Genomic DNA, 14,992 nt, shown 5'->3' with positions numbered 1-14,992 from the left:
CGACCAAAAACCTTGAATTGGGACTTGCATATGATTTTTGGTTTTGTGACCATCTACTCTACATTGTATAATCCAGACTGATCAAAAAGGTTGAGATAGATCAAAGTGGTGGTTCGTCGGCAACGGACAGGCTCAGGTAAGATTTAGATCCAACCTCAAGATTCTCAACTATTTGACCCAAATTCTCCACAAGAAGTATATAGCCCAATGGGCCTTAATATATTCTCATTTCCAGCCCAAAAGAAAATCCTTTACCATGTGTTGTGTGTTTACTGCTTGGGTTTGAACGCCGATAATTCAAACAAAAACTCCCCAACGCAACCACCGTCTCTGTCTCTTTCTCTGCTCCGAGGCCTGCCCAGCACTTTTGACCGTGCGGAGCTGCAGAGATGTTGCAGTTGCAGGGCCTGCGGGCGTTTTCAGTTGCCGAACCCACCCACTTGGCCTCCCCCTCCTACTCACGTGTCATCCGGACGTCGCTCCGCCTCCGCCGTCAGTCAGCTTCCTTCCCGACGAGGCGGCCACGTCTCCGATCACTCCCCAACGTCAGGAGCTGCGCCGCTCTCGCATTCGATTTCAAAGGTGGCAAAGGGTACTTTCTTAAAACGTTCAATTTCTTTGTTTAATTTGGCGGCATTCTCTATGTTATGAATTCGAATCGTCATACCATTGCAATTCTTACACGAAACATCACGGTTTTGTTGATTGTCAGATGAGAATAGTATAATGTACCTAAATCTCTCACTTTGTTCGTTGAATTTTAGATTTTTGATGTTGCGTTGGATAACCATTTCGATATTATTTTATTTCCCGATACAAACGATATTGGGGAGGGGATTTGAACTCGGAATGCTCTTAACCGACTTGAGCTATGATCCTCTTACTTTCGTTATTAATTTTTGGTTTTTTTTTCAAGAACAGGAAATGGATATCAAACGAGCCTTAATTTGTTGCTGAAAGGATTTATTTTTTAATTAAAGCCTTGGCCTTTTTGGACTTTGCAGAATGAGTGAGTTTCTTGATGTTGAGCTCAAGGTCCGGGATTATGAACTTGATCAATATGGTGTCGTTAACAATGCTGTTTATGCAGGTTATTGCCAACATGGTGAGTTAAACGTTTCTGTAATTTGAAAGGCCTTTGATTTTTAACCACAATTTATGATTGGATCTAGCTGATTACACCTTTTTTACATGAGCTGTTGATTTCCAATTTTTCCCTCTTCCATATGTCACCGGGGGATTCTTCCAGTCGAATTTGTGCTCTTAAAGGTTGTCTTTACGGCAGAAATGTGTTTCATGGGGAATGATTCTGTGGTTTATACATAATTGAAACTTGTAAATGAATCTGAATTAAAAGATCACGCCTTTTTTCAATCGTTGCAACTCTATTAAACAAGCTGAGCTGTTGTGCTTCAATATTTTGATCAGGTCGTCATGAACTTCTGGAAAGGGTCGGCATCAGTGCTGATGGAGTTGCCCGCACCGGTGGCGCATTAGCATTGTCGGATTTGTCACTCAAATTCCTTGCACCTCTCAGAGTATGTCTCGATATTTACGTTTGAATCTCTTAAGATATTTTTCCTACTGCAATGTACATGTTTGTAGTTGTGATTGAGAATTTGGCCTTGTCACTAACAAGGTCTGTGCAACTAGAGTGGAGATAAGTTTGTCATAAAGGTCAGGCTCGCTGGCTCCTCAGCTGCTCGCCTATACTTTGATCACTTCATTTTCAAGCTGCCAAATCAAGAGGTTTGTTATTTGCCAGTCCTAAGATTTTTTACATCAAATCAAGGATTTGTCTCAACTCTCAACACATTGTGATCTTCTGATAATATTTTCTGAACAGCCTATCTTGGAAGCAAAGGCCACAGCAGTATGGCTTGACAAAAACTATCGTCCTATCCGCATTCCACCAGAGGTGAAATCTAAACTTGTTCAATTTCTTCGCCACGAGGAGTCGAACTGATTTTCCTGCAACATGAAGTTTGTTGGATAGACGCCATTACAAAGGCTCATGTTGGATACGCATCTTGTTTCCGGGAAATGAAGCAAAAGAAGATTTCAGACACAATTACACTTCAAGAAAGTATGTTCTTAGTGTTAAAGATGTAACTACATTACTTGCATGTTATAGTATTAATTGGACAAGTTTGGTCTTCAATCTGTAGGATGATCGAAGAAAATGAGAAGCTCTAAATTATGTTGTTGAACTCATGGTTGGTTACTTTACACCGTTTGTCACAACAATAATGATTGTCACAGACCCTGTTTATTTACAGCTTTTGGATTGAATAAATCAATGGAACATCGAGAGACAATTTAAACAAGAGTTTGTAGAAGAAGAAAAAAGTGCGTGCAGAAATTTATTTTTCTTGTCACAGTTTGAATGAGATCTTGACGGGCTCGACATAAATTGTAACAAACACCATACAGGCATTGGACCATTATGACTATGAACTGTGAGTACAGGCTCTGAGCCCGTTCAGTGACTGGGACTGGACAAGATTGGAAATGAGTCCGAGCCAGACTGGATCGAGACACCACGTTTGTGCTTTGTAGTTTCGACTCTAAGGACTTGGTAGGAGTAGGAATACAGGAGAGACCAAGTCCTCCCATTATCTTCTATCCCGGATTTAAATGGACCACAAAGGCATGCACAGACAAACGTGATTTGTCTTGTCTGTAAAGAAAGAGAGTGATAGACACCGATAGATAGAGAGAGGATGGAGGACCAGGGAGAATATGGAGAAGAAGGTGATGGTGGCGATCCATGTGAGCAAGTTTAGCCAATACGCCTTCAATTGGGCGCTCAAAATTGTACGCCACACCATCGTCAGTTCGCAGCTAGTCGTTCACTGCACAGCCCATTGACTTCTCTTCGGCTTAGGCTGCCAGTTTCAGAGCTGGCCGTAGGGTCTCTAAATCCAAATCACCCTACCTAGTTCGCTATTTGACAAATCAACTGTTGCAGTTATCGGAGTGTAAGTTTGTAACTGTATGCTTGATCAGCTGTCGTTTCCTTATTTTTGTATGCGCTTTGTGCAGCTGCCGAGTTGATAACATTTTGCTAGAAAACCACCACAAGGTGACATTAGCTTCGTTGGAGAAAGCTAAAGAAATTTTTGCCAAACATGGGGTACAAATGCAATCCGCACCAAGTATTATCCTTATCAAAATCTACCCATGTGGGGTTGGACTAGGTGTTTGACTGGCAGTTTTGACCTGAGAAAACCCTCCATCTGTTTCTTCAACTACCATGTTTTTACAAATATCCCGAAATATCTGATAAATAGAGATACAACCCCCTCTCGTTTTGTCAACAAAAACCAGAAGGGAAAAAAATGGGAGAAGAAGCAATTGCGAGAGGAGAAGAAAGAATGGGAGAAGCGATTGCAAGAGGAGCTGAGAAGAGGGTGATGGTGGCCATTGACGAGAGCGAGTGCAGTCATTACGCGCTCATGTGGGCTCTCGACAACCTCAAAGATTCCATAACCAAGTCGCCCTTGATCATCTTCACGGCTCAGACGCCCTCCGCCGGCAACGTCATCTTCTCGGCGTCGCTCGGCAGTGCTCGCATGTACTATCCTATGTCTTCCAGTTAAGTTGTTCAGTCTCTTCATCGTGTTTTTCTTTTGCTCCTTTATTTTCAAGGTGCATAATGCCGTACACATGTGGAGAGGAGATTTCTGTGAAATCTTCTGACAAATTGTTTGTTGTTACCTGTTCGTGTTATGGAATAAAGGTCAGGAGTTTGTTAACTCATCCCAGGAAAATCACAGAAAGTTTGCGTTGGGGCTGTTGGAGAAAGCTAAAGAGATCTGTGCTAATCATGGGGTAGGGCCAAAGTTCTTCGTTCTTCAATCACAAAACTTTATGTGTGCGTATATATACACTTGTATTTGTTTGTATATAGTATATACTATTCGTATAAGTACTTCTTTTGAGACTGCTTTTGGTAGATTCACTACTTATATGTGTTTTTACTAGCAGCGCGTTTTGCAGAAGCAGTTCAGATTTTTACTAAAAATTTCAATACTTACTAGAGCATTACTTAGAAGTGCACTTTTCAAAAAGTGCTTGTATGACCCAAAAACACTTTTATGTTTACCAAACCTTGTCAAAGGTAATTTTGGTTATCAGTAAGCAGTTTTAGCTCTACCAAAAATGGCGCTCTGATGTTCTTTGGGATACTATACTATACTATACCACTGTGAAACATTTGATTTAAGTTTACCATTTTTTTCTTCTCATAGGTAAATGCAGAGACAGTCACAGAAGTAGGAGATCCGAAAGCAGCCATATGTGACGCTGTCCAAAAACACAACATCAATCTGCTAATTCTAGGCGAGCGTGGGCTCGGAAAAATCAAAAGGTTAGTATCATTTCATCTAATTTTCTATTTTTGTGTCTATTTGCCTGCATCTCGTTTACGGGTCTGACGATTTTGATGTGCCGAGCTAGGGCAATTCTTGGTAGTGTCAGCAACTACTGTGTTCAGAACGCCAAGTGCCCTGTCCTCGTCGTGAAGAAATCACAAGCTGAAGGTGAAGTTGCTTGACTGTGTTTTCATTTGGATGCTACTGGTATCGATTGAGACGATGTAAGAAAACTTGGTGTTAACTTATGACAGTTAATATGAACCTTGCGATGTGAAAAAACTTTCTGTAGTTAAAAAGAAAGCAGTACGATATATGAAGGTTTATATTTGTGAAACAAAGATAATTCTAGAACAATACCTAAATATAACTACAAGTACAATATCTTTAAACTTGGAGGCATATATGCTTCTGGAAATCTTATTAACTTTAAGCAGAACAAGTGTTCTGTCACCCGAAGATTCGGTTGAGGGTAGCTGCTAAACGGACACCACCTTGAGCTAACCGCTTATGGACTATTGGTAGCCGGGAGAGGAAGTATTCATCTGCAAATTAACAATGTTTAACTTATTCCATTCATTTTTTTCTCCTCAATTTATCGACCAAACAGCATACTACCATTGAATTCAAAACATTCATGCTTACCTTCTAGCACTGAACCTTCATCTGCACCCTTGTATGCCCAAGCACAAGCCGCTTTGATACCTTCAGACGCATATCTGCAAATAAGTACCCCCAGTAATTAGGTTAGTGAATCGTCTAGGCCGAGCCTTGCTGATCTTATCAGCAAGCAGAACAGACTTAACACAACCAGAAGGCTCGAAAACATAAAGTTTGGCCAATTTATAACAAAAGCGAAGGATACATACACGTTGGGGCATGCTTTCTTGTTTAGGCCGCAGGTCTCCCAACCCTTAACTTGATCTGACCATTCAGTCTGTTTTCAAAGACATATAATAAGCATCAAAGAACAAAGGTTAGGATTCAGACATTTCAGAAAATATTCTACCACAGTTAGTCTAAGATACCGTAATGTTCTGTTTAATTGCGTCAACTAGTTCTTCGACATTGGAATCGTAAAACCTCTCTTCCGCGGTCTCAATTATGTTGTCATCCCAAATCTGTATGTGAATTTTGAAAATTTAGTTAAATTAAGTAGTAGTGTGTCGAACAATTGAACTGGAAGATGAGACTTACATGGTGAAGATTTTGCTTCCTCGTATACCAGTGAACGTCAATTGTGTTGCCTCCCTTGTCCGAAGCAAAACCAACATGCAGAGGCTGTGTAACACGCGTAAGATCATGATCGTGAGTTAGGGTAACATAACATCATGCGTGTTTGGTTATACAGATTGCGCCATACCTGATGGATGTCTCCTATGAAATGGGAAAGAAATAGAAACGCCTGCGTGAGGTTATCTAATTATCACAGAATAAAACATAGTTAAAAACAGAACTCGGTCACATAATCGTATAGTCCGCGACGAAAAGGGACTCTAATATATCATCGATAATGTATTGATATCATAGTCCCCAGTAAGACATATATATCAAAAAAATACAGATACATTTTTAACGACATTGATACATTATCAATCAATTGCGCGTCATGCAATGAGAATTCTACGTAATAGTAATTTTCAAAAGGTATAGTATTTACATTTAGGTTGAGACGACTGGCTATTGTAGGTCAGAAGCTGAGTGGTGTAATTGTTAATTGCCCCTGCAACACAACGCCCCTTCTCTCCATCCTCATCTTTGCAGTCCCCTGGAGATTAATCGTTAGTAATTCCATGATTAATTATAATTAATACATATATATATGCACTAATCACGTTTAAGGGAACATACTACTGTACTGGTAACTGCAAACTTCAGGAGTGTTAATGTAGTGAAGGGCAGATGACCAGGGAAAAATAAACTTGACACGATCCGCCCATATGCACAGGCTGCTCCAGTCATTCTCTGCATAGTCTGGAAGCAGTTGCTTCACCGCATCCGCCGCCGCCTTGCTCAGCCTAGACTGTCATCACATCACCCAAAAAAAAACGCCCGAATTTTGACTAAAAATTTAACCGAGACGCAAAATATGGTATATCTTTATTACTCTAGCCAACTTGGTTAAGCCGAGGTATGAGAAAAATATGACGTTGGATAAGAACCTGAGCAATTCTGCAGACTGTGACATGCCCATCATTGCTCCAGCCATGAATCACAGGAAAAAGGAGCAGCGAGCACAAGGCAATAACAATCAGGATCCTGCCACACTCCATCGCTTCCCCTTCGTCCGAAGAAACAAAACTGCTGAAAAATGCAGCTAATATATGACGGATTTTCTCTGGTTTTGTAGTTAGTAATGAGAACACAAATTGGAAAGGAATTTAAATTTGAATTATGCGGATGTCATTTTACATATAAACTAACTTTTGTTTTTGGCAGGGATGGATATCGGATTTCACCAAATTGAATCATGTGGATGATATTTTACAAGCACGACAATGGTGGCTCTGTCATCTGTGTGTGCACTCACTAATCGCCTGCAGTAATTATGGGAGATTTTGATGGTGTATGTATATATATCTTGGTTATTTAAGCAAGAAATCCTGGTTTTTGTGTTTAAATATCTAATAATTTTAATTTCTTGATTGCGTGCTTGAAAAGGAAGGCAACTTTTAAAAAGAGAGATCATTTGAAACGTGAAATGGTGGTAGTGGGAACGTAAGGGTACGTGCCCTAGAAAGTCAAGCCAACAGAATGAATAAAAGTATCTCGTAGACCTAATGCTATTCATACTATATTTTTGTATCACATTTCTATACCATTTTAGGTGGTATCTTATGTGGATAACTACATCATTTGAAAAATTTACAAAACCCAAGGAAATGAATAAGAAAAACTCATCGTATACCACAATCATCATTTAATTAACTAGTTTTTCTTAATTATTAGTTTATTAAATAATGAACTAAATTTAAAAATCTGATTAATTCAAATGATATGGCTGTCCACATCAAATGTCATCGAAGGTGATATGAAAATGTGGTACAAAAATATGGTATGAATAGCATTACTCATCCCATAATTCCTGGTTCTTTCCAACTGCCGGATCATTTTCCTGGTGATTTTGAGAATCTCATGATCGTAACCGTTCATCGTATATCGTGCAGTAAAAAATTATTTAAAATTTAAAATTAAATATAAATAGTACCTAACGAAAATTGATTGCATGATATACGATCACAAAATCCTCAGGAAAATAATCCAGCGATGATCCTTATCCCTTGCCAATTAGGCTGTTTACTTTACCTAATTATAACTTACATTTTTCTCGCCATGTGCTCTCTCACTCTTTATATTAAAAGCTCATTTGAAAATGTTTTAAAATAACTGAAAACGTTTTTTGTGAAAATATTTTTGAAACCAATTTTTAGTAAAAATGCAAGTGAATTCTGAAAAGCACTTAAAGTACTTCTTACAAGAAGCATATAAATGGTGCTTATTGCAGGAAGTACTTTAAGTATTTTTGAAACATACAATATTTTCTCTAAAAAGCATTTTCTGTCATTTTAAAAAAAAAAATTAAACGAATCCTAAGTGTTGAATTCACGCGTCTCTCACTTTGACTTGGCATCAACGTTGATGCAGTTCTGCACGGGTGATGCATGCATTAGCATTTTTAGATTTGTTCCTCAAATTCAGTGGAGCTCTCAGAATATGTCTCAATATTTACATTTTGATCTCCTAAGTTTTCCTCCTATGTACGTACGTACTGTATGCATTCTTCAAATTGTTAATTACATGACCCCTCGTATGCAACCAGAGAGGAGACAAGTTTTTCATAAAGGCTAGGGTAATTGCTCCTCAGGCGTTCAAGCTGCCCAAATCAAGCTGTTTGTTGTTCAACAGCAATTGACTTATAGCTCAACTAGCTAAGAATATTTTATCTTTGCATCGCTGCATCGAAATTATTCTAATACTATAATAATTTTTAGAGACGTGACCGTGAAAGATCATTCATATAACATTCATGTACCTAAAGTAGTAAGTCTCATGAGAAAACATAACCCTAGAAAAAGGCTACAATAATTCTTAGAAAAACAAAGATCGCATATTTTACAATTAATCTTATATTTTCCTGCCTCCACCCATAATTTTCATTTTTCTTGGTAAGCTTTTTTTCATGTGAAAAATATGTTTTACGTCATTCTTTTGAATATTGCTATAGGCCCAGAAACTAAGATGGGCCATCTCAATTTCGGCATGTTCCTAAAAATTTGAATAGACTGTGGGCCTTGAGCCCACGATCAATGTAAAACAAAAAAAATAGGTCATGCTCCAAAAGTTTAATATCTCAAATTTCATCCCCTTTCTTGTGGAGACTGGGGCCAGCACCAATGATTGAATTGAACACGTGCTGAAATTAAATTAATTCAATTCAATTGTTTGAAAGGCAAAGATTAGCTATGCCTCGTGCCTTGGTAGAAATTTCGTGTAACACGTTTCGCACCATTTTCTTCATAATTTTTTGGTCAGTCATGTAAAGAAAAAAATAATACAAAATATAGAATGATAGAATATAAGGAAAACTAATCAAAAGTTTTTAAAAGGTTTAGTTTTAATAAAAATGACAAAATAAATGTGTAAGTGAACAATACAAATAATAACTTTTCAAGGTAAAAATGTTCTTAATGTTAAAAATGAACAGTACCAAAAGTGTTTCATTAAGATTCTTATAATATATGCATTTCTCTCTGCATGCTTTGTACGTAACATAAATATATAACACTTATTGAGTTTGAGATGAGATTTCATTTGATTTCGTTATTTGCTCGTTGGATTGCGCGTGTGGCTATTGAGCCTATTTTAATTTAAAATTTATTTTGTTTTAGATCTACTTATAGATTTTTTAATAAAAAATTTGATAACAAATGAAGAATATTTTAGGTCGCTTAGTACTATTGTCTAGTGGTATTCTTCTTCACTTGAAAATATGCGGTCATAGGTTCGATTATCTTTAAAGGCGAATTTGAACCACATTATTCCTAACCTATTGTGCGGTTTAACCCACTTTCTCAACCTTTAGTTAAATAATATCGTTTTTTCAACAAAAAAAAAAAAAAAAAAGTCAAAATTTTTGGGGTTAATCATTAAATACTCTCTTCCTGTTCGCGTAAAGTTTGTCAGAAGATAATTATTTAGGCCAATGCAATACACGTTATATATTACTTCTGCGTCTCTTAAGTTGGACAAACTTTGAAAATAAAACTTAGAAACTTCAGCAAGTAATTATATTTAATTTACCCAAAAATATTGCATGCGTATCACGTAAATTGGTTTCAGACTTTTTGGATGATTGGGTCTATGGATCTCTCCCGCTTGACGTGACTTCAGTTCGTCTCTCTTTTATTAATTTTTTTGTTGCTATTACTAGTCCAGTTCCCATTACCATAGTGACCCCTTGAAATTTGGTTTGTGTTTACTCGAGCCGATTTTTCATATACTCAGAACATCAATCAGGACATTAACGCTTCATTATTTAAGTTGACTTCTAGTTTGTCTCTATTGTTAGGTACTAGTCGAGTTCTCATTACCATTAGTGATCTTTGAAATTTGATAGTGTTATCGATTTTCATTTACTTAGGATACAAACTAAAGCGTCATTATTTAAGTCGACTTCTAATTGATCTCTATTTTATTATTTTGCTGTTGTTATGAGTAGTCAAGTTCTCATCACCACTGCACTAGTTATCTTTTGAAATTTGGTTTGTGTTTACACGAGATTTTTCAAATACTCATGACACAAGTTGGGACACTAATGCTTCATTATTTAAGTCGACTTCTAGTTAATCTCTCTTTATTCTTTTTTGTTGTTGTTATTACTAGTCGAGTTCCCATCACCATTAGTGATCTTTGGAATTTGGTTTGTGTTTACACGAGAGAGTTTTGATGTACGATCATGACACAACTCGAAATACTAACACGTCATTGTTTAAGTGAAAAAGAATATATATTTTTCTGTGTCCCTCATCTGATATTATTATATGTGATATACCGTTTTGTATTTCAATCACACTGAAAATCTCTTCACACTAACAACTCTACGTGTAAGCTGCAATTAACCAATAATTAAGCTTAATTAATTTCATAGAAGTATCATATTGACCGTGAGTATTTTATGTGTGTTTGGGCATATATAATTACCTAATACCTACGGTTTGCTTGGTAAACGATTGAAATCGAAAAAGAAAGGAGCATGTAAATACATACGATCTTATTAGTAAAAGCCACGCATTCTTCCAAATAGTTTGTTAATTAGGAAGTGTTTTTGGCCAGTAATCCACAATTAGGAAATAATTAGGCGTCTATTGCCTGTAACGTGCTTCTATGATTTTGTCAGTAACCAACATAATCCACTTGTTTCTAATGTGAAGAAACCAGACTCAACCACCTCTCCTGCACTGATTAATTAACTGGACCTCAAATCAAAGCCCTTAATCTTTAGGACATTGTTATTATATTCCAAAAATCTCATCGTACAATCCAAACTTTATATATTATAAAAGAAAAATACACTTATGATGAGTGTAAAATGAAAATTTTGAAATGCGAATAACCGTTCACAATCTTTATATTAAGATAGAGATTAATACAAGATATATGGACTTTTGCACTATACAAGCAACTGCTGCCACATAAAAAACAGAAAATAATAATAATTGTTTTCAATTGGACGGTAGCTGTCGCTGTGTGAGAGCAGAGAAGTGCGCAATGCGCCACCATGCGAAACACAGCTGGGATTGAAATTGTACCAAAACCATAAAGGAGGTGCAGTGGATTAAAAATCTTATAAAACTGGACCACAATTGTCATGGACATTTCTCCATCTTGGTAGGTGACTCACTAGGTCGTGCGAAAAAGGGCACCCACCGGCGAAACCCTTAAAAAATAAACCAGCTGTGCTAATAACAATCATCCTGATTATAAGCGTTCAAGTGCTAATAAGTGAATATCTAATGACAAAAAACAAAAATTTGACCTATACCGTGTCACTGAAAATACAATGAAATGCTTATGATAATAAACAAATAACTAATTTATTTTTTGTTATTATTATTAAGAGGAGTGAGAATTTTGAACTGGAGATGTATGGGTACAACACCAATATTAACATTTTATCTATTAGGATATCGTACCACATTCTAAATAATTTTAAATTGAAAAAAAATGGTAAAGATGATCTTTAAATAAAGATGTAAAATAAAATGTTTGCAGTTAGAATCGCCTAGTGTTTAGAATCTTCCTCTTCAATCTATTACATTCCAAGCTCAAACTTTACCCTTAAATAAAAATAGTAAAATTGTTTTTATTAAAAAATAAATAAAGTGTTTGAAAATTGAAAAGATTTTGTAAATTAAACTCAAATTACGTATTAACACTCTATTAAATTACTAAACGATTAGCGCTTAAACACTGATTTCACAATGATAATCACTGACAAATATATTACCTATTTTTATCGTAGACATAGTGCTTAATGCAGCCACAAATACAATGACATCATAGGAAAAAATGAAAATAAATTAGAATTGCAGGACCAAGGAATTAAGTTTGATCACGTGTCAAGATTCAAGTGGTGGAACGTCTAAGCTCTGACAGCTACAGGTTTTGGACGGGGCCGGCATCACATCCTCCAGCTCGCTGCCAATGAGTCAGCCTCACTCACAACCACGAATGGTTCATTTCGTTTTTTTTTGATAAATTTGTTAGACTAGAGAGTAGATAGAGTTCGCATTTATGTTATGGTACAAGGACAATATTCTTTTTCTCAACTGTGATAGAACGTCCTTGAGATTCAATCTGATTTGATACGATAGGTTTGTTGTGAGACTATTTGTTTTTTTAACACGATGATTTCAACTTCTTTTTCAATTCTTTTTAATTCCTTCACAAATGATAATAAATTTAATTTAATCAAATTATAGATGTGGACATTTGAACTTAAATTCGCTTTGTGACTATAATATGTGAATTTATTTATATATTTATATTCTCTTACTTCTATTAATGTAATTGAATGTATTTTAAAATAGTCTAAACTCTATGGGAGTTTATGGTTGAGACAATTTTGACCTTACATCATGACGTCTTATATTCAATTCTATCACATGCATAAATCGCTTAGTAAGAAAAACAAAATTATAAACACATATTTTTTCTCCTCCAACACATGAAAGTTTTATAATGTCTGCAATTAATGTTTTGTTTGTTCAACCTATGGAAAAAAATACTGGAGGAAAATTGAATTCGTGTACAGAGGTGAAGGTGTGAAGCACATTTGCTCTTGCTAATATTGTTACACCTCCGTCTGCAATATAATCAATTATGTCGTTTAGTATCAAAGCACGTAAAATTCAAAATAACATATGACCAAATTCAATAATTTCCAACCACGTTGTTTTGCAATTGCAAAAGGCCGCTACGCTTTTCTGACGTGGAACGAATATCCCTGAAACTTACAGAGCGAGTCGTTATCTTCCACATCAGTCTTCACACCTAAAACCTTTTTAAATTTCTGGTAATTTCTTATTCAAAATTTCCAATTATCCCTTGGCGTCCTTATAAACCCCAAAGCCCCTCCCTCCTCAAACCTCCTCATCTTCTTCTTTTTTATCTTCCTCTCACCACCGCTCTCCGCCATGGAAATTCCAGTGCTCAATAGAATTACCGATCTTCCTTCCCGCCTGACCTCCCTGCCGGACCCTTCTTTTCTTTCCCAGAGTTTATCGATTCCCGGAATCCAAAACGTCTCTCAAGCTTACAGTTTCTGGAAATGGGGAGCTCTAATCCTCGCAATTCTTGCTTCCTTCGGCACCCTCATCACTAAAATCAACATTTTTGCCATCAGTCTCCGCCGCCTCCGGTTATTGGCCCCGCAGCCGCTTTCCCAGCAGCTCCACGACGGCGATTACTCCGACGTCAGCGATGACGACGATATCTGCTCTGTTTCGTCGGCTTCCTCCGTATCCGATGACGAATCGGAATCCGAAATATCGTACGACGACGAAAGTAGTTCGATTGGGAGAGATGAACATTTCCACGTCAGAGGCTCTGGGTATTACGGCGACGACGGAGAGCAGAATCGTAACTTGGGACTCCGCCTCCGCAGAAGCTTCGGAGGCCATCGATTCTCATGGTCTGACTTCACGGCCGGCAAGAGCGTCGTCAAGCTCTGGGACTCGTCGTCTCCGTCTACGTTTCTGTCTGCTGACTCGGGCGTGTCGGGGCGCGTGTCTCTAGGTGTTTGGGACACGCGCGTCGGAAGTCGGATTCCGGCGATACTCGCTGATTGGGGCCCGCAGCTCGGGAGAATCGTTGGAGTGGCGTCAGGCAGTCGACGAGAAGGTTTACGTCAAGGATGGCGTAACCGGTAAAGTGACGATTGGTGACGTGAGGAAAGTGGCGTCGCCGTTAGGTAATGTAACGGGGGCAGACTTGGATGATACGTGGTGGGACACTGACGCGGTTGTTGTGACGGACGAGCGTTTTGACGAGTCAGCCGTGAGTGGATGTGACTCGGCCGTCACGCGGTGCTGTAGCGCTGTTAGGTCGTATCTGTTGTAAATTACAGTTAAAGGACAACGGAAATCAAATAATGCAAGGTCATTATTTTGTAAATATAGCTTTAATATTATTTACCTGGATTTACCATTTTTTGACTTTTCAATTTGGTTTTCTTAGCTTTTAATCAACACAAAAATGGGAAATTACGAGCTTCTTAGTAGCTTCCTCTCCGCGAAGGCTGCGAAGGCTGCGACAGCGAAGTCGTTAATCTTCTTTGCCAGTTGTTTTGGTTGTTAATTGTTAAACAAATATAAACGATAAATTTAAAACCCGTTGATATTAGTTTTTTATTTAAAATAGAAATCAGGTATTGTCTTCGTTATGGCAGTTCACTTTTATTGGTATTATTTCAACATTCCTCTTTTGTTAACTGAATGTTATTTCAAGTACAACACCAAAAAATAAAATGGAATCCATTAGTGCTTCATATAGAGATAAGAGCGAACCCCTTTTTTTTCTTTGTCAGAAGTGATGAGAACAATATAAGCTAGCTCTCATTGAAACTGAAGGAAAATGATCCTCGTCAGATCCTTTTTTTAGGGATTACGAGAATCCCGTGATCGTGATCGTTCATTGTACATCGTGCGGTCAGAAATCATTTAAATTTTAAAATTAAATATAAATAGTACCTAACGAAAACTGACTGCACGATATACGATGAACGATCACGATCACGGAATCCCCAATAAAAGAATTCGGTGAGAATCCTTTTCCGAAACTAAATATATACAAGTTAGATGTTGAATGTGGCTGGAAAGAAACTCACCAACCAAATACATAGTGTATGTTTGTAATAAAAGAGAAATTTCTCAAGGTGAGACTTTCCACGAACCTCTAATACCTATATTTTTTGCACAATGTTTTATAATATTGGCCCGAAAATTGATATCAAAGTTTGAGATGATACAAAATTTATAAAAAGTCTCACTTTTTAAATCGTACATTAGCATTTCTAAGATGTATTTGGAGATGCCATTGTTTGAAAGTTAAGTTGT

The 14,992-nt window shown here is 37.3% G+C and overlaps 4 protein-coding genes across 7 annotated transcripts; 3 read left to right on the top strand and 1 right to left on the bottom strand.

Moving 5' to 3' along the window:
- Positions 1-273: 273 nt before the first annotated feature.
- Positions 274-2,210, top strand: LOC103947704 (acyl-acyl carrier protein thioesterase TE3, chloroplastic). Of its 3 annotated transcripts, none has more exons than XM_009358645.3 (5): positions 276-592; positions 1,005-1,105; positions 1,429-1,538; positions 1,654-1,749; positions 1,847-2,210. In XM_009358645.3, exons 1-5 carry the CDS (start codon positions 390-392, stop codon positions 1,964-1,966), a joined length of 630 nt encoding a protein of 209 aa, XP_009356920.1. In that variant the 5' UTR covers positions 276-389; the 3' UTR covers positions 1,967-2,210. The 3 variants fall into 3 exon arrangements, with proteins under 3 accessions (XP_048441152.1, XP_009356920.1, XP_048441153.1); XM_048585196.1 differs by having other exon boundaries at positions 450-582; XM_048585195.1 differs by lacking the exon at positions 1,005-1,105 and having other exon boundaries at positions 274-582.
- A 1,043-nt stretch (positions 2,211-3,253) lies between these two features.
- LOC103947671 (universal stress protein YxiE-like) lies at positions 3,254-4,733 on the top strand. The gene is made up of 4 exons (XM_009358601.3): positions 3,254-3,597; positions 3,743-3,834; positions 4,254-4,372; positions 4,462-4,733. Exons 1-4 carry the CDS (start codon positions 3,342-3,344, stop codon positions 4,556-4,558), a joined length of 564 nt encoding a protein of 187 aa, XP_009356876.1. The 5' UTR covers positions 3,254-3,341; the 3' UTR covers positions 4,559-4,733.
- LOC103947679 (endonuclease 2-like) lies at positions 4,672-7,025 on the bottom strand. Of its 2 annotated transcripts, none has more exons than XM_048585194.1 (10): positions 6,801-7,025; positions 6,539-6,677; positions 6,228-6,399; positions 6,037-6,144; positions 5,740-5,795; positions 5,574-5,657; positions 5,405-5,497; positions 5,246-5,313; positions 5,022-5,095; positions 4,672-4,921 (listed from the first exon to the last, which is right to left on the bottom strand). In XM_048585194.1, the coding sequence occupies exons 2-10, from the start codon at positions 6,647-6,649 to the stop codon at positions 4,827-4,829; spliced, it is 861 nt and encodes a 286-aa protein (XP_048441151.1). In that variant the 5' UTR covers positions 6,650-6,677; positions 6,801-7,025; the 3' UTR covers positions 4,672-4,826. The 2 variants fall into 2 exon arrangements, with proteins under 2 accessions (XP_048441151.1, XP_009356902.2); XM_009358627.3 differs by having other exon boundaries at positions 6,539-6,680; positions 6,801-7,023.
- Positions 7,026-13,072: 6,047 nt separating this feature from the next.
- On the top strand, positions 13,073-13,807 carry LOC108867389. Its single transcript, XM_048585167.1, has one exon. The coding sequence runs from the start codon at positions 13,073-13,075 to the stop codon at positions 13,805-13,807; it is 735 nt and encodes a 244-aa protein (XP_048441124.1).
- Positions 13,808-14,992: the final 1,185 nt, after the last annotated feature.

This window comes from the organism of the source record quoted next, unplaced genomic scaffold, assembly GCF_019419815.1.
Source record: "Pyrus x bretschneideri cultivar Hongxiangsu unplaced genomic scaffold, Pyrus_bretschneideri_v1 Contig22, whole genome shotgun sequence".
Taxonomy (NCBI): domain Eukaryota; kingdom Viridiplantae; phylum Streptophyta; class Magnoliopsida; order Rosales; family Rosaceae; genus Pyrus; species Pyrus x bretschneideri.
The sequence above is the reverse complement of the archived record's forward strand: the minus strand, read 5'-3'. Positions and strand labels throughout refer to the sequence as shown.